This window comes from Cyprinodon variegatus, unplaced genomic scaffold (assembly GCF_000732505.1).
Source record: "Cyprinodon variegatus isolate N-32 unplaced genomic scaffold, C_variegatus-1.0 Scaffold791, whole genome shotgun sequence".
NCBI classification, from domain to species: Eukaryota; Metazoa; Chordata; class Actinopteri; order Cyprinodontiformes; family Cyprinodontidae; genus Cyprinodon; species Cyprinodon variegatus.
This window is the reverse complement of record NW_015151244.1, coordinates 78,923-98,189: the sequence shown is the minus strand read 5'-3', so window position 1 is coordinate 98,189 and position 19,267 is coordinate 78,923. Positions and strand designations below refer to the sequence as shown.

General features: G+C 36.2%; 1 protein-coding gene across 13 annotated transcripts in view; it reads left to right on the top strand.

Annotated features, from left to right (window-relative positions):
* Positions 1–19,267, top strand: part of myo1b (myosin IB) — a 68,453-nt gene that overhangs the window by 30,108 nt on the left and 19,078 nt on the right. For 8 of the 13 annotated variants that reach the window (XM_015396344.1, XM_015396347.1, XM_015396346.1 and 5 more), the window contains 10 exons: positions 2,936–3,040; positions 4,740–4,786; positions 7,835–7,898; positions 10,448–10,546; positions 11,379–11,482; positions 14,078–14,225; positions 14,806–14,924; positions 15,415–15,501; positions 15,573–15,638; positions 18,374–18,478. In XM_015396344.1, coding sequence (XP_015251830.1) covers positions 2,936–3,040; positions 4,740–4,786; positions 7,835–7,898; positions 10,448–10,546; positions 11,379–11,482; positions 14,078–14,225; positions 14,806–14,924; positions 15,415–15,501; positions 15,573–15,638; positions 18,374–18,478 — 944 coding nt within the window. Of the gene's footprint in view, positions 1–2,935; positions 3,041–4,739; positions 4,787–7,834; positions 7,899–10,447; positions 10,547–11,378; positions 11,483–14,077; positions 14,226–14,805; positions 14,925–15,414; positions 15,502–15,572; positions 15,639–16,165; positions 16,172–18,373; positions 18,479–19,267 lie in introns of all 13 variants that reach the window. The other 5 variants (XM_015396337.1, XM_015396335.1, XM_015396341.1 and 2 more) reach the window with 1 other exon arrangement.

Below are 19,267 nucleotides of genomic sequence, written 5' to 3'. Positions count from 1 at the left end.
AAGCAACCTCTAAAGTTAGAGGTTGAACTAAAAAAATACTGCAGAATGGAGAATATAGATTGAAGCAGAAAGATGAAAAAGGGTCCCTATGTTTTACAGCATTCTAAGCCTATAGCAGCATAACTATATCAGATCTCTGATATAAGACGGAGCTTGGCCATTTAACACTTTATATGTGAGAAGCAGAATTTCAAATTTTATTCTTACATTTTGTTATATTCTTTCCATTAGTTGTTGCCCATATTATGTACAAGTTTCACTTGTGGTGCAAGAATAACTTGGTGAGGAACTGATTTAGATGGTAGATTTTTGTAAAGTACATTACAGAGAGCACTGGGTTGATGGAAAAATAATTTACAGGCAAAGCTGGAAGGAACCTGTTATTGCTAGCTGTTTCACAAGTGTGCCCACCTACTTAATAACACCCACAGCATTTCCACAGCAACCTGTCTGGACACACAAATCTGATCCAACTGCACTAAAATGAAAATGCAGTTTTTGTTTAAGATCTGGTCTGAAAGAACTGGTGGTGGGACAAGACAACCTAGTCATACATGTTACCTTAACAAACATGTCTTATGGTGCAGCTGCTTCCTAAAAGATAAATCTCTGCTACAGAACTATTCTGCATGTAGACAAAACAATTTTATGTAATTGTACTTGTATCATGCGGGCAGTTTATCCTTAAAGTTACCCAGCAGATTTTAATCAGATTTGCATCTGAGTTTCAAGCTGCTTCTGTTGATATCATGTTTGTACATGAAGCAGAATGATGATTCTGACCTGCACTCTGAATAAGGAATACTAAAGGTAGCTTAATCTAAGAACTCTAGCATGTGCTGTACAAATGTGATCATGCTGCCTGGGTTTATACTGAGGCCCAGCATGATTACACTGACAACAATGTTCCTTGTTTGACATAAAACTTGGACCCCAAAAAGGTATTGAACAATAAGTAGAGCCCTTTTCAGACGTAACCTTTTAAATCCCAGTTTCTCCTATTTTTTGTATAAAGTTCAGTTTTTTTTTTTTTTTCATTGCACTTTCCACATACCTTGGACGTACATAAAAGGAATGGTATTTCCTGGTTGTGCAAAGGCAACTGGATATTGCAATAACCTGTGAAGCAGCAAAACTGAGCAGACTGTGGGAACGCTAATGGAATCTACTCTATACATGCATCTCTGGTTGCATTTAGATTTAGCATCCCTGGCAACATGTACTGTACATATAACCTATATATGAATCTCTAAGAACAATATAAGCAATCAAAACAAAATTTTAAGGAAAGATACATTTCCTCACTCCCCACTGGTTTGGCAATTATTGGTACCTTTTAAAATGTTGTATGCTGACCATTTTTTTTTTTAGATTTTCCGATTTACTTCTAACTTGTATATGAAACATGGGTAGAATATCCAAAATTCAGTGATTTTTTTTCTTCTTTCCCTACTTTTACAAACATGACTGGGACTGTGTTTTCTGGGCTCATGTTAGTTTAAGCACATAGACCTGATAATTACACTCACCAGTTCATTCTGGGGGCATGTTTAGAAATTTTCTATTCAGAAAAGGATAATGCCAGAATCCCAAAATAACCTTACTGATTTTCAACAAGGAGCAGCAGCTTTACTTAGCTTATTCACCTTATTGTCCTTTACTAGTGGTGCTAGTAATTATCATGGATTATATGGTTATAATTATTTCCCACAGGCCCCCAGTAAAATTATAGTGCTACATAAACGAGATGGATTTAAGGGTCTTTTCTATAACTTGGATAGCGGTGTCTTTAAATGTAAAGCTTGGATATTTTAACCTAGCTATCTCTTCAACTCTTGCATGATCCTATATATGTTGTTGAAAAAGCCATTTTCTTAAATTACAAACAAATTACTGAAATGTTTTAAAATGCTATGGCGCATCATTTGTAGAAACCTGAATTAAATATTGAGTCCAGTTTGATCAATCATATTTTTTATCTACAAACCTTCCTTTAAACGTTTTTCCTCATGAATATTAAAACCGCTGCTCTAAGGAGTCATTGGTGCTGTCAAATCTGAGATAAATTTGGATATTAGAAATCTCAGCTACCCTGGAGCTTTACAGTAATAAGGCCATTAAAAAGCTACCCATCGATATGGGTCATTTGCATTAATGTTTTTATGATTCCCTTCTTTTTCCCCTCTAACCCTCCTTTTACAAGCTTCTGTGAAATTAAGGGGCTGTCTATCATTAAGATTTTTGCTAAAGAGAATAAACTTTTATTTTTATCTTATTGAAAAATATTACATAAATACAAAACTGGTTATAATAAAGAGCTATTTGTCACAACCCATCTTTTGATCCTTGCATTCTTCTCCTTTTTTAAATTTTTTTTTTAATAAAATCTTAAATCTAGATAACCAAGCCCTAAGCTTTTACCATCAGCAGCGTGGAAAGCAGAACTCTTTTTGGCAGGTCACACACATCACTTTTGGGTCATTCTCAATCTGGTAGTTCGGAGAGGATCCTGATGCCAACCCTCCAATCATCAGACATGTCTTCTTCTGAGTCTTGGCTGCAGCCTGAAAGTTAATTTTTGAAGATTCAGCTCGGTTAGAACGCCTATTCCCAGACCAATTTCAATGCACAGGAAAAGTGGGTGAACAATGATCCATGCATCCAGATTGGTTTTCTAGGGGTTTTCTCTTCTTCCCAATGAAATCAGCAGTTTGAATGATGATAGTGTGATGAAATTCTGGGACAGAATCTAACCTAACAAAGGGGGCTTCTAAAATGGGGTCTCCGCCTTCACTCTCATGGGTGCTGAGAGTGATGTAATGGGAATTTTTATGGGGAATGCTGCATTAGACGGCATGGTGCACTTACTCTTATGTTATGTCTATGAGAGGCTTTAACCTAATGCTGTTAATATCTGTGTGTGTGTGTGTTTCAGAGGCTAGTAAGCTGGTGATGTCATATGTGGCGGCAGTGTGTGGGAAGGGCCAGGAGGTGAATAAGGTCAAGGAACAGCTGCTGCAGTCCAATCCCGTGCTTGAGGGTAAGTGACAGTGGCTTGAGCTGCGTCCCAGTTTGGGGGCAGGACTATCTGATGTTTGCATGTTGGTGGAATCTGTGTTAACATCCATCTTCGGATCATCTCTTCACGAAAAATAATTGCAGTATTAATTATGCCACCTTAAACTCATTTTGTTGCAATACATGTCTTGAGATATAGAAGTTTGCACTTTATTGAGAAGTGTAAAAAAGGTATCATATAATTCTATTTTATTTATCTTTTTTTTTTTTTTTTACCAATACATGCAAATTTGACACACCATAGGCCCAGTATGCCCTGTATAGTATAACAGTAGCAGCAGCAGGGGAGATTCGTTGGGTCAAAGGATTTTCATACGCTGGAGCTAAACTTTGAAAATGCTTACAGCTTTTTATTTTGATGAATTCCTTTACTTTAAAACAGAATCGATAGCAAAGAGGAAAACGCTAGAGAAATTGGGAAGAAAGCTGTTGAAGTTTGAAGCACAGTTTGGTTATTAAACAAAATTCCAAGGTTTGGACAACTCATTAATCCAGTTTGAAATCTCTTTCAATCCATTTTTGGGAAAACAGAATTGGAACGTTCGAACTGCAAACATAACATGTGCCATTATATATTGTAATTTTGGATGAATCTGTGTAAACCTTTGCTGACTGTTTGTATGCCTCTAGGACTTTATAACAATATGTTTAGTGTGCTGTTGGTTTGGGGAAAAAAATTGTTTCTTGGGCCCCTTCCCTTTTTTTTTGCGGTTCGTTGTTTTGGGGAATTCTTTTTTTTTTTCTTTTCTTCTTCTTTACTTTAATTGGGGGCAGTGGACAGGAAATGCCCATGAAAAATGAAGCTGTAAGGCAGCGGAAAACCCTGCACATCTGCAAGAGTTTAGCTCCTGCCGATCTAATTGCCCCAACACAGACACACACAAAAGGAAAGAGGAGGGACCTGTTTATGCAGCCAAACACAACGGATTTATCATGGTTGCTCTGTGATGCTCTGCTTCACTTTCTTTATTGCTTCATTCTTTGAAACCCTCCATTTTTCACTCTTTGCTCTGATTTCTCATCAACGTTTTATCTTAGCATCTCTTATTCTGTGTGTTCTCGCCCTCTGGCTGCCGCCGTTCCAGACAACCGGCCCACACATTCACACTATCCGAATACTTAAACACATTATTTAGCTGTTATCAGCAATTAAGCTGTTATGCTCATATCTCTCTGAAATGTGGCATATTAATAGCTTTCGGAATGTAGAAATGTTGTTTGAAGCAAATTAAACTGAAACAGAACATGTCCTTTATGCAAATGTTCACTGGTGAACATCTTAGTGTATTTATTAGACTCCTTCGAGAGCATCTTGTTTTTGTTTATTTCTAAGCAGGGCCACATATGGAAGCACTTTGACTTGAATGTGGCGTGACATGAAGGTTTAGTCCTTCCTAAGCTTGGAACGCCCTGGTGCTTTGCTTAATCCACAGAATTATGGGGCATCATCAGTACAAATGGCTTTGACATTTATGTCTGTTATGATTGACAGCTGACTAGAGAGGAGGGCAATGCCAGGGATCAATATTAAAGGCTTAAGTGATGGAACAGAATGGGGCTTATCTTTTATTATTTCCACTGTACCTTTCAGAGTTAATTTTAAATATTTTTGGTTTACACAGTTTTTAACTTATTTAACTCCTGCCTCTTTTATGTTGCAGCATTTGGAAATGCAAAAACTGTGCGGAATGACAACTCTTCACGATTTGTAAGTAATGGCCTTGTATTTAAACACATTTTAAGCAATTTGATTCTGATTTGTTTAAAATATTATGAATGTTTATACTATCTTACCCTGCATTACATCTAAATAGAAGAAGTTTGGAAGTTTATTTCAGGAAGTCTTGTTATTTATTTTTATTTTTTTTTTAAGGTAAACTGATTGTCATGACTCGAGGATGAATTCCTATTCCTATATTATAGCTTGTATGATTTGGAGCTTTTTAAGGGAGAACTCCAGTTAAGATTGATGCCCTTTGAATCTTTCCAAAACTCCAATGATGTTGTTATTATTGCTGCTTTTACTTCTTTTTCTAATGCATTTTCTATGTATTCACTCAACTTTTGGGATTTCCACTGGATAAAGCTCCAGACATTTTCTGTAGAATAAAAAAAGAAGAAAAAATTGCTTAAAGCTTGTTTCTGGTTTGGCCCATAGTGTTTTTTTATTATTTTTATTTATTTATTTATTTATTTTTTAATTTTTGTTCTCTTATGCATTTGTTTTGTCTTAGTTGGGCTATAGCTATAAAATATGTTCTTTGCTTCCTCTATTTGTGCTGCTAGTCAGAAAATGCAGTTCTACTTCAAAATGCATTTAAAAAACATGGTGGGAGTTAATAAGCATTTTCTTAGGTTGTTTGGAAAGGAAAAGATTGCTACGGCAAACTCCAAAATGTGTCGTCAGACTGCATCGATCCTGAGGCCTTAAAAATCTTGGGAAAAGAGAAACCTGATCCGTAGGAATTAATACTATAAAGATTCATTCACGCACTTTGTGTTTTCCATTACAAATGAAATCCATGCATTAATTCTTTTAATACACTAATCCCCATATTCCAACATCCATCAGAAATACAGATAGCCTTTCTCAAAACCAAATAAGCCAGACAGGAATTCATATGCAGGAAAAGTAAAGTAGATTTTGTACATTTCAGAATACAAGTGGTTGGTGTCTAGATTCAGGAACGGATCCACTGCGGAGTGATGCATGACATAGTTTAATGAGTATCCTCCAGCTTCATGGTTGACAAACTTTTAGAAGTTCTGTACTTCCTAATAGTTGTTTTTTTTGTTTGTTTTTTTTCCAAGTGTGTACATGCCCTTTCTAAAAGGGATATGGAGCAATGCTGATTTTTGTCAACAAACCACTGATTTGGGTGAAGGCTGTGTGTCCATTTACCATCGTTTTATTTCCACAATGTAAATAGGATGCATTTATTGATACAGAATACTAGCTGACACACAGCACAAATTCTGCAGTCAATATGTTGCATGCGTACTACATGCATGGTCTCTGTACTGGCTTTACAACTTATCGAACACAGTGTTGCTTTAAAAGTAGTGTTTTAACTTTGCACGGAAATCATTCAACGTCTTGTTTGTATGGAATTTTGTTTGAATAAAACAAAAATCTATTTGCAGACATATTTTAAAGCCATAGTCTGGGGAAAAATCTATCAACAATTTGTTCTCCATCTTTTCAACATTCATTTCATTGATTTGTCCATTTGTCCACCGATTCATCAGTCTGTTCGTCCATCCAATTTTCCCCTTTATCTGTCAGTTTTTTTTTTCAGTCAACCAGACCTCAATCTTTCCAGCTGTCTGTGCAAATTGTTGGTTTATTTGTTCTACTGTGTCAATTTCTACATCCTTCCAACCATTGGTTTCTTTCCTTTCATGTCTGTATGTTTAACTTTCCTCCCATCCATTTCTTTCATCAGACTCTCTGTTCTGTCTTTCCATTTCTTTATCCCTCCAGAAATCTGACCTTCCCTCAAGCCATCCATCTGTCCTTCCGTCCAACGTTTTGTCCCCGCATTTCTAAATCTGTCATCTTTTAATTTCCGTTTATAATTTCTTCATTACTACCGTATAAGCTGTACACTTGTAATTATATACACTGTAAGTTTATAGTGAACTCTTGTATTTACATGATAAAAACACAATTTCTTATTTTTTTTAGACATGCTTGTACAAATTAAATTCAGTTCTATTTGTGTTTTCATTCATTCTCATAACTAGTAGTAATTAAAAATGAGGAAGTCTAGTAATAGGTTAATATATTCCATGTATTTCACATTCTCTGGTCTGATGTCTGATTTTGAGGCTTCTATAAATAGACTCAAACCCAGACTGCAGAACTTCAGGCAATTGCATTATGAAAGATATGGGTGTGTTTGTTTTTCACAGAAGCCATTCCCACACTTTCTTATTCTCAGTATTTTAAGGGAGGTGACCAGCACATCAACTCCCCCACCCCCCACCCCTGAGATGATTAGGTCCTGTTATTTTACATCTATTCATGTTATTTTAACATAACTTTTTATCATTAACAATGTACTGTGCATTTTTTTCCTTAATTTGTAGCTTCCAACAAGACTAATTTAGCCTCCTCCTTACAATGCCACACACGGGGAGCTAAACTGGTTCTTTAAAGCAAGCATGAACTTGCAGCTTGAGATATGAATATTTTCTGCTCTTTTACTTTTCAAACCGCTTTTGGTCATCTGTCTACACTGGTGCCTCTGAACAAAAGTGCTTGGACATACAGTTATTACTGACATCTCATTGGATTATACCTCTGATCTGGTTATATTTAGTTGACCTTGGCTCCAGCAGAAACCTTAGTTCTACTTACTAGCTACCACTTCATCAGAGAGCCATCATTTTAACATAAAATTATGAATGAAGGCTTCACTTCATTTTGCTGAGTGCAGAGGGCTTATTGAATTCTGCCTGAACCCGCCTACCAGCCATGCCTGGCTTGATCACTAAGCTACTATTAATACCTCAGAGGAGAATGGAGGGGAGGGGGTGGGGTACAGAAAAAAAATTAAACGCTTTTTATTCTAACCTCCAGCTTTAAGGGAATAGTACATTTAGGGTTTTGAGTTAGCCCTTCAAAGTGCTGTAAGCCTGTAACTTAAAGTATCAGTATGAACTCAACAGAACTTATTTAAAGCATATTTCAAAGATGAAAGTAAAAATCTGAGTAAATAAAAACTCACAGCCATTCTACTCTGACTCTCAGGGGAAATACATGGACATCGAGTTCGACTTCAAAGGAGATCCGCTGGGTGGAGTCATCAGCAACTGTGAGTATGAATTATTCAAAAGTGGAAAAATATTAGGGATGCCTGATCTGATATTGATGTCCATTACATGTCTGATATTGGCAAAAAAAATTATATCTGGTTATATCAACCAGCATCTGAAATCTCCAATATCGACCTGCTGATAGAAACACTCTGTAATGTTTAAAGTTTCTGTAACTTATTGGTTAATATTACATGGGTCAATTCTTAACATACCCTTTATTTTCTTTTTATTATGGTTCCATTTTTGCTGTGTCACTTGATCAAGCCTTCTCTAACATTCTACAGTACAAAACAATTAGTAAAAGTGTGTATAATTCGTGCTAATATCGCATCAGATCAATATCGGTATCAGTCAGTTCTCACAGCTGCAATATTGATATTGTATCGGAAATGAAAAAGTTTTTTTGAGACACCCCAAAAAAGATTAGCACAACAATCCTATCAAAAAATAGTATGGTGTTGGGCACAAATGCATTGCTGAAAGAAGCAGCCAAGAAGTTTGTGGCAGCTCTGGAGGAGCTGCTGAGTGGTCCAACTCCTGTAGGATATGTTGGAAAGACTGCCGTTAGTGGCGGTCTACAAATTTAATCAATCCATTGTGACAAGAAGGAAGGAAAAACTTTATAATGTGCAAAGAACAACAATGTGAGAAAGAAGGTTCTGTTGACAGGATGAAACTGACTTCCATTACTTGCATTCAAAACACCGAATGTCCAGAAAACTGAATACAGTTAACACACAGCATGCTTAAATTAATTTTGGAAAACGTTTTAAGAGCTATGAATTTTCTCCGACTTCACAATTCATCACTTCTGTGGTAGTCTATCGCAATATCCTGATATTATGTGTTTGTTTATGGTTATAAAGATTGCAGGGATATGAGTTCGCATTCCAACATTCTAATAACAACGAAACTCTAATATTTTGATGCATTTCAAATATTTTGTAAAGCTTTCAGTCTACCTTTTTTTGAAGTGACATCAAGTATAAACCATTTCCAAATGCTACCTTTCTGGATGAGGGAATTCAGACAAAACAAAAGAGAGCATGAATCCCATTCCTGACATTCTGCCCCACAGCTTATCCTCGCATGTTTTGATTTGATCTCTCCTCCGTTTCTGTGACCTCTGGCGGGGGAGGCTTGTACAGACAAAACATTGTGAACAAAGACGGAAACTAATAGCAGACACAAGTGTGCTTCTGTCTCCCTGTTTGCCTAAGTTGGTCTGACATGTGACTTGTTCAGAATTGGCTAGATGGACAACTCAGCAGATGGGCTGTGAACGTGGATGCAGGGCTGGATGGATTGCTTTGTTTTATTTCTATTGGTGTAAATCGTCAACCCATTTTTTTTTTTTTTTTTTTTTACACAGTACATTTCTGCCCCGTTTTATTAAAATGTGGGATTTTGTCCGGATATTGTATAGATTTGTAAACATGTAAAAGCACCAATGGGAGCATTCTGTGAATAGGACATGTAATCTAGTTTATGCTGCTTTTCAACAGAAAATATGAAGCTCTGGCCTTTGAAATGCAATTGTAAGATGACCAGATTTGTTGCACTGTGCAGAAGTAACTCAATTTAATGCTCCTAGAATAACTGATAGCTTTTGTTTTTTTTGTTGTGTTGTCACCTGCTTTTTCACAACTGTGCCAGAAGCCCTGCTGTAAATGTAAAGATCAAGAAAAATTGGCTTCTACTGGCCTTCCATCTCATTCTCTTTGCGTTTTTGATCACTGCTCCATATTGCTGCTGCCAGCCTCTGTCATGGGTGTTCTATTATTGATGTCTTCACTCCTAAGTGCCACTTATGTGATTCATGACCTGTGGGTGTCACAGAATCACATTTTAGTCTGATCCTCAGCTGACCCTGACATCGCCAGCTCACTGTGGAAAGGCTTGGTAATTCACTGTTAGCAGAACATTTGCAGATGCTCTGCAATCAAGTATTCTGTCCTTTCTGTACCACCCACTGGTGTCAAGTTAATTCTAAAGTATGGTACCTCTGAAAACCTACCTAGAAATAGCCATCCACTCAAACTGGCTGACCAAGGAAGAAGAGCAATAATCAAAAACAGCCCACAATGCTAAAGACATCTGTCACAAGTCTGGTTTGCAAATGACTGCAAGCCATGTTGTGGACAATGCAAACATGAAGGATGTTCTCATTGGATAAGACCAAACTTTGAAAGCAATATAATTTGTGCAGTGTTCATTTTTAAATGTAAACTGTTTTGATGGATTTTAAGAGAAATACTTGCAATACATAATTTTTTTCACCCTTGATTTAAAATAAAAATACCACTTCAATCCATTAGCGTTTGCGGTTTTAACACGACAAAGTCGAGAGGTATAAATGCTTTGGCCAGTCACTACCAACATGATTTGACAAGGAACACCTTTAAGTTTCTTATAAGTACAGGTATTACACTTGAACAAATCAGTTAGCTACAGTCGGATGCTTACTTTAAAACACCTTTGGGGGGAAACTCCCTGAAAAGACTTATTAGCCTGTTTGTCAACGTTTCCTTTTGTTTCTTTTTAGATCTGCTGGAGAAGTCACGGGTGGTGAAACAGCCGAGAGGAGAGAGGAACTTCCACATCTTTTATCAGCTCCTGTCTGGAGCCTCAGATGATATGCTCAGTAAGTTTTCTGAAAGGTTGCTAATTTTAAGCCTAATTTAAGTGGCTGGAAAGCATATAAAAAAACGAATGCAACTGAGCATTATTTAAAAATGGACTGTCACTCATTGAATCAGCAATTTGATGAACTAAGTTATATGTTCAAATCATACTGGAGGCTCCTAAGAACTGGTACAAAAAAGAAGTCAAACTAGCAACTGCTGGAAAATCCAGACAGTTATTATATGCTGTGCCTCATAATGTTTAATGTTAAACCGATTAAGATTTTGCTTGATTCGTGTAACAATCATATAGTTCTGTGAAAATCCTGCATAAAAGCATCGTCCTGCAGCTGCAGGAACACATGGCTTTTTCATCAACAACCTGATCTTCCTGCTTAACAAACACTGTGTAAAACAAAGGCTGGCAATGAGACCTATTCCCTCTGTTTGTCATTCTTTGCACTAAAGGCATTGTTTTATGTCCTGAACAAAATAATGGTCACCGGCCCCTAGAGTGCTCACATCAGAGGGGCTGGGTTTCGCTGTAGTTAATGCAGGCACTAATGAAACCCGACACGTGCGCCCACAAGAGGAATAGATTTCTTTCTTCCTACATAGGGTGGGCTTGTACGTTTGCAATTCAAGCCCAGGGAATAATGGTCACAGCAATTACTCATTTGTGGATGCATTGTGCAAAAGTGCTTTTGGATAACTATTCTGTGGATTTTTTAAGCACATTATATTGATTTACATCCCAGTGCCTCTTTGCTATGAGGGTTCAGGTTTGCAATGTAAATGCAGCGGAAATAAGGTGGAAATAAGGTTTGACCACATTGTTTGTTTTTGTCACAGAGAAGCTCAAGCTGGAGCGAGACTTCAGCAAGTACAACTACCTGAGCCTGGACTCTGCTACAGTCAGTGGGCTGGATGATGCAGCCAACTTCAGGACAGTCAGAGTGAGTCAAGCAAACGCATTTCACCTCAAAAAGGGTGCATCTCAGTCAATTAAACTGATGTTGTGAAAATGTTATTTGATTCTGGTAATACATTTTCAATGGTTTACATTTTTGTTATAAATTGTGTGGTAAATTTCAGTTATTTGGATAAATCTTTATGGTAAATGAATATCCTAGCTTAAGGTTTTTCTCATAATATTGTGTAACATAATATATTTAATGCATAGTTCTGTAGTTACCTGTAAACATGCCTCTTACTTCAATGCTTTTTGTTCATATTTTCAGATGGAGGACTTTGCAAATGCCCATCTTTCCTAATGACCATCTGTGTAAAATACGCCGATTTTTTTTTAAATTATTATTATTATAATCTGTTTTGAGTCCAACCAGGAAAAAAAATGCAAAGAAAGTTCTATCTACTGTTTTCAAACTCATGTCCAACATGCAAAATGGCCTTAATGGTGGTCCATTGCACCGTAAATGTAGAGCTACAAATATTTTCTGTATAACTGAAGTTAATGCTTACCTCTAGCATTTTAGGACATATTTCATTTCTTGCTAAATTATTGAAAGTTTTGACATTGCATTGTATGTAACGATACAGTAAATGTTTTGCATCTTTTGAAATTACCTTTACTTGAAAAGAGACCAATGAAGTTGAAACCAAACGCACGATAGCATGCAGTTCTCAAACACCATGGTCTGCTGACTCCAAGTATTGACTTTTTCTTTTTTTTATCTAAGCTATGCTCAGTTAAGCACAATACATGGACAAAGGGCAAAGATTGGTCACTTCTTATCGCCTGAACAGAATAGACAGAAGGTTTATTAGTCACCATACTTCATTGTGTAAACAGTTCACACCTGATTCCCGCCCGTTTATTGCAACAGCAGTAAAATATTAATACTGTATATGCCCACATCAAACCATAAAGAAAAGTAAAACCTTCTTTGTATTAAAGAGTCTCTGTGCACAAATGCATACTGTTGCATGGTCTTTGCTGTGCAGTTTCTGTTCCTCAGTTGGGGTGGGGGGAGATATTGTGTCCGTTTATTGCATTGCAGTGTAAGAGGTCCTATTCTTACATGTTTCTTTTTTTGCCAAACCACTGTACAAGCCCAGTCGGTCTGTATTGTAACGGTCAGCTGTCCTCGTTTCCCCACTTTTCACATCCTGCTTCCTATTAACTTAAAGCATTCCCAACACAGCTGCACCTCTCCACCGGAAACTAAAAAGGGACATTCCCTCTAAACAATTGGCCCCGTCACTTTATATCCTCCTTTTCAGTTAAACTAAGCTGGGCCAGGCTTTCTGGTTTTTTTGGGGTTTTTTTTTCCCTAAATTTAGTCAAATAATTTAAAGTTTTAATTTCTGACTTATATTTGCATTAACTTTAAAACAGAAAAACAGAATACCTTAACTATGAGGCTTTTAAAATTTTTAGACCTAATAAAAAAAATCTTTTTTTTGGCTGGGTCTCATTGTCTGTATCTAGACATTAATATCTAATGTATTGAGAAACCCATTATGGTGAATATTGAGTCTTAATTTTTGATTCAGTCCTTCACTAGTGATTTTAACAAGCTTATGGCTTGCTTCCATTTTGGTACTATTGCCTATGCAGGCACAACAATCTTTCATTCACCAACTCATGCAAGACTCCAGTTTTATTTGGGGTGTGTCCTTCCTATTCCGATTTATGAAATTTTCAAGCACTAACAAAGGTTGACCATAAATATTGTAAAGTGTCCCATTTTATTGAATCAAATAAGGAATCATGTCAATATTTTACATTTTGACCAATAATTTGCGTCATCAGTTAAAGTATCTCATAAAAAATGACGATATCCATCCACCCTTATATAGGCATAAGCTGGTAGAAGGTTCTGAAGGTATTGATGAGTATTTTGTGGTTCATTAATTGAATCTAATGCAAATTATAGTTTACTTATTTGAAATGGAAAAAGCATTAGTTATTACTGATAAAATGTATGGAATTTTTGGTGAATTTTTCTCATTTTTGGATTTGATTTTTAACTAACATTTTAAATTTTGTAGTTTTTATCTCATTAATTGACGCAATGTTTCATTACTTTCCTCTGCTGTATGTAGAGTAAGCTTAAGTATGAGAGCTGATATTGTCAGGTCCCACTTTGAAATTGCTTTCTATAGCGTATAAATGGAATTTCATCTACAACGGATTGCTGAAAAAAGCGGAACAATTTTCAAGCTGCTAAATCTTTTTTTCTTTTCTATAAGCTAAGATGTAGATGACATGTAGACCTGCCAGCCAGACTGACTCACTCACAGCATAATGTCAGTCTGGTTAGGAGCAGACTCTCCAGTCTAAAACAGACCAGAGCAATCACAGCATGGAAGGCGGGGGTTTTGATTGTGCCACAATTACTGTACTTATAATGCAACAGCTCTTTTCTGTTACCATGAACATGCAGCTGAGCAATGTTTTAATATCGTCCTTTATGTCCCAAATGAGCTGGATGTGTGTTTGAAATTTGAACAACTGCAGTAAGAGCTGGAACAGGCCCATACCGATCTGTGACTTATCCATTTTATTGTTTTTATCCTATGCATAGAATGCAATGCAGATCGTTGGATTCATGGAAGATGAAATGCAGTCAGTGCTGGAGCTGGTAGCTGCTGTTTTAAAGCTGGGAAACCTTGACTTCAAGCCAGAGTCGCGTTGTAATGGTATGGATGAGAGTCGAGTGAAAGACAAAAATGGTAGGTTTGATCTTTTTTTTTTTTTTTTTAAAGTTGATATATTATACATTTATAATTATATATATTTTGTTTTTGTATAGCTGATGGAGATGGATAAACCTATATTTTTGAATTTAGTGGAACATGTTTTTCTACACTGCAAAAGAAGGCTTTGATCCACAGAGGACCTTACTGTATCTTAAGCTTCTGCCTCCCTTATTGGCTGCTTTTGTGTTCTCATCCTGCTCACCAGATGTTATGTTTTATCATGAGCTGGGTGTTATCTGTCAAACATTTGTTTTCTTTAGGCAAATTTTTAATTTGCATGTTTTCCAGACAACAACAGCATGATCTATTGCTGCCATTTATTAGCAGTTGGTTATGTTTTAAATAACGCATCACTCTAAACTAGACAGGAACACAAAAAGACTGTTTATATAATGCTCTAAGTGTCTATTCATATTGTTCATGTTCAGTATGTTTAAAACTGATTTGTTTCAATCATGTTTGCTTTTTAGTTTGTATTTTTCTATTGTATATAAGGCTCAATATCCTTGCAAAACGTATGTTTAATGTTCTCTTCCTTTCCTAAATTTAATAGATTTGAAGGAGATGTGTGAGCTGTTGGGAATCGAGCAGTCTGTACTGGAAAGGGCCTTCAGCTACCGAACAGTTGAAGCCAAGATGGAGAAAGTTTCCACCACGTTGAATGTGGCCCAGGTCAGAAATGAAGTTTTAACTTGAACCCAAATCTGTTATAAGCACTCGTTTCTGTTATGCTGGTGTGGGTACATTCCCATTCCTTCAGTCCGCAGAAAAATAAAGGGTCATTTCTTCCCCTTGACTTGCTTTCCCACTAGCTGCCAACTCTGATCCATGTCAATGCCACATAAAAACCTTTACATAATAAATGAACACTGTTTCTCCTGGAAATCAAAATCTAGGTCATGCCTGAGAGTTTAGGAAGTTTTTCACATTAGATAGACTTAAAGTTGATATAAAAAGTTGTAGAATGTATGAATAAAATAGCAATCACGCTGCTAATTTAGACATTTTCCCCTAAAAATGAAATTATTAATGTTCATATTTAAAAGAGCTTAGCGTTTTGTGTACATTTAGGGGAAAGGTGTACAGCAGAAACAACTTTCTTCGAGAACTGCGTATATTTTGGCAACGATCACGTGTGCAGCTAATGTCATTTGTTTCGCAGGCTTACTATGCCAGAGATGCACTTGCCAAAAACCTCTACAGTCGCCTGTTTAGCTGGTTAGTGACAAGGATTAATGAAAGCATACGAGTAAGTGAAAATATTTTCTTGATTTTAAATTTAAGGTCCTTTGCTATGCTAACATTGTTGTGTCCTTGCAGGCCCAGGCTAAAACTCGCCACAAAGTGATGGGTGTACTGGACATCTATGGCTTTGAAATATTTGAGGTAAGATGCAGGGCAGATTTAACTGGCCGATTATTTCTTCATAACCCCAAACGACTGAATCAGACCACCCAAACGGGAAAAACTCGGGAAATTGGTGTTTCTTTTTTCTTCCCCAAAGCTGTTTGCCAGCTTTGCCACCTGTATTGAGCTTATCTGTAACAACTGAGAGCTGATAAAAATGCTCTTGGATTAGTTCAGCTTTGTTGCTCCCTTGGGTGAAAATGCCTTTGTGGTAAATATACTGTTCATTGCATATGGAAGGGGAAATTCTCATCAGTTAAATACATGGTACAGATGTACTGTTAAATGTGCAGTAAATGGTTTCCACCTTGTGCATGTTAGTGCATGTAACACATACAAAACAGTTTGGTATTTGGTTTTGAGTTGTTTTGCTGAATATATTTTTGTTGCCTGTTCATGTGTGCATTATTATTATTATTTTTTTTTATATCACTGTCTATTCATTTCACTGACTCTCAAGTCCTTCCATTTTTCTTAATGTTGTGGTGTTTTGTCTTGGTCACCAGGAAACAGTAAGTAACACCCACACTGGCCTGCTTGCTGTGCCATGTGCATGCTGTGATCCACTAGACAATTTAGCAGCCTCTTTAATTCTATGTGGTGTGCAATATAGAGTCACACACAGCTGAAATTATGCGGAAGAAACCTTTGCATCATTTAAAAAATGGCAAACATGTCAGAGTTTTAATGATTTTATAAGCCTTAACTATTTTTTTTTTTTTATTTTTTTTTAGCATTGGTGTCACTCTAACTGCATTTAATGATTATTTGCGTGTTTCAGTTTCAAGGTTGCATAATTTTAGCTGAGTGTGCTTACATGTAGATTAGTGCTGAATTTGTCTTTGGGTTTATTCTGTAAAAGCTGTGGGTTTTTTTATGTGTTAGAGATTTCCAAAACTTGTACATTAGTGCCAAAATGAAAGTCTATTGGTTAGTTAGCTATTCTTAGCATAATTCTGTATGCTGAATGACGCTAACTAACGATGTTAAATGCAAGTCACAACCAAAACCAATGTACAACTTTAGATTTTTTTTATTGTGTAAACTGTAATATTCACTGTGGGTTTATGAATACGTTTAACTCTATAAATATACATTGGAATAAATGTTTGTATGGCCTTCCCTCTATAAAAAAAGCTAAATTAGACCTATTAGGGTGATTTTTGGTGCTAAGGAGTATTTATTTCTCATCTGCATTCCAAACACTATCATTCAGTCTTATTATTAAATGTTTAGTAAGGAGTTGAAGGCCTAATTTATTGGCTACGTTCCGTTTAAAACCTTTCAATGTAACCCTAATACTGTAGACTAACATGATATCACCAATTTACATGAACAATCTTGAAAATAAACTATAGCATAAAAAGTTTAACCAAATGATTTTAAGTCCAATACAGGACTTCTTGAAAAAAAAATGTATTTAATGCATACAGAATAATCTAAAAAAAAAAACAAACAAAAAAAAAAAAAAAAAAGAGTCCTGCTTTATCCTGTAGTTTATCTTAACAGAAAGTACAGGCAATTGCAAATGGTGTCATATCGGTTTTTAGCAAAACAGAACTGATAAGTGAATAGAAACATTGCAGATTTTCTACTCTGGATCAGCAAAGCTCAGCTTCAATAACCAAAATCAAATGTATATTTTTCAACAATAAAAATTAAGTTCCCCCACCTTGAGATGAAGCTACTAAATCCAAACATTGATGCTTGTAACAACGTTATATCAAACATCAAAGATGTCACCATGCTGTTCTTAATGGGTTTCTTCTACATAGTTCAGCTATGGTTTTATTTTTTTTACTGTTTGTGTATGTTTTTAAGGGAGGGCTTGCAATTAACTTTTGATTGCTAGAAGAATGGGGAAAAAAGATCAAAACAAATTTTAAAACTAACCTCATGTTGCAGTGTATCAAATTTCCTGTACACTAATAAAATGTGGTGTCAACCTTGAATTATTTCCCTGAACAGGATATTTAATAAAATAAATATTAACTGGTTGGTGATAATCAGTAGAAGAAACATGACTCATTTCTTAGCCGTCATAATTGACCAGAGGGTACAGGTTTTTAATAATTACTAACTCACAAATGGTTAAGGAAGTCTTTAAAGTCTTACTGGAATTTTTCATAAGGATTTATAATCATTGTGAGAGATTATTTTTAGATTAAATATTTGCTCAGTTACAGTTTTTATGGTGATGAGATTGCAATTCTCCATTCCCAAGCTTTTAATTTGTTACAACCCAGTTTTTTGTACAAGAGTATTCTTTCAAAATATTCTTTAATGATGAATAAAAATGCTTCCTTAATGAGCCCCCCAAAAATAATTCTGGACTCTAATTTTTAAACATAATGTTTAAACTTTGATATTTTAAAAATCTGACGGTTATGTCCTGAAATTCCCATTATTCTTTACAACGTACTGTAAATGTATAATCTTAAATAACTGAGCTGAAACCTTTTATCAATTATTCACAACATTATATGCAATATGTTGTAAAGATGTAAACATTAGTAATGCATGAAAATTATCCTCTGCTATACTGTAGCCTTTTAATTGTCAAAGCAGTAAACAGAAAGCTTAAAGAAGCTTCAAATATTTCAAACTGTAAGACGGAACGTTTAAGTGCATATCTTCTTTAAGCTACCGGTAATATTTTGGTAATTTTAAAAAACATGTGTAAGTTTCTCATTAATACGTTTCCCTGCCTGCAGGACAACAGCTTTGAGCAGTTTATCATCAACTACTGCAACGAAAAGCTGCAGCAAATTTTCATCGAGCTGACCTTGCGTGAGGAGCAGGAAGAGTATGTTAGAGAGGTAAGCTGTGATTTCTATAGAGAAGCTTTAAAACTCCTGGGAAATTTACCTTTCAACACTTGGCTTTTCCATTTTGTTCCTTTCACCTGCAGCTGTACATCTACATCTTTTAACTTGTCAGCACTCTGTTTATTGTGTTGACAGTCCATTATGTCCATTATGGCTGCCCTTAAAGCACTGCTTCTACCTGGTCATTTCACTCAAATATTTAACCCCTTCTACTCCCTCACTTAAACTTTTTATTCTATTCTGTACAGTAAACACATTTTTGCTTTTCAATCTTTTGATTTCTGTCCCTGTCTCTGACCCACCAGCATTTTTTTTTTTTTTTATTCTGCACACTCGCAGGGACGGAAATGATCCCTCACTCTGCTAAGAGTAAACACTCCCCGATCTGGACCTTTAGGCCCTGTTTGTTTTCAGAGCTCTGAGTTTGAGTGCAGCAGCGTTGACCCCACACCCCCCCTCCCTACTTACACCACTACCAATGATATTCCACTGCTGGCTTGTGTCCAGTGTATTGCATGGGAAAATACCACGGCACTAGGGAAAGGAGGAGGAAGAACTACCAATCAAAAATGTGGCCAGTCGCCACATACCTTCTTTGCATCCATGATGTGAACATATTGTTGGCCTTGAAGCATCTCATCGATCCATAGTTAAATCAGTGGAAGTAATGCATGTTTTTATGAGTCGACTAAATTTTTTAGAAAAGGGCAATTTGGAAAGTGTACATTTTGTCTTTCATTGACCTTTTTGCAAATGAAGGTGGTTGGATGAAAAAACCCT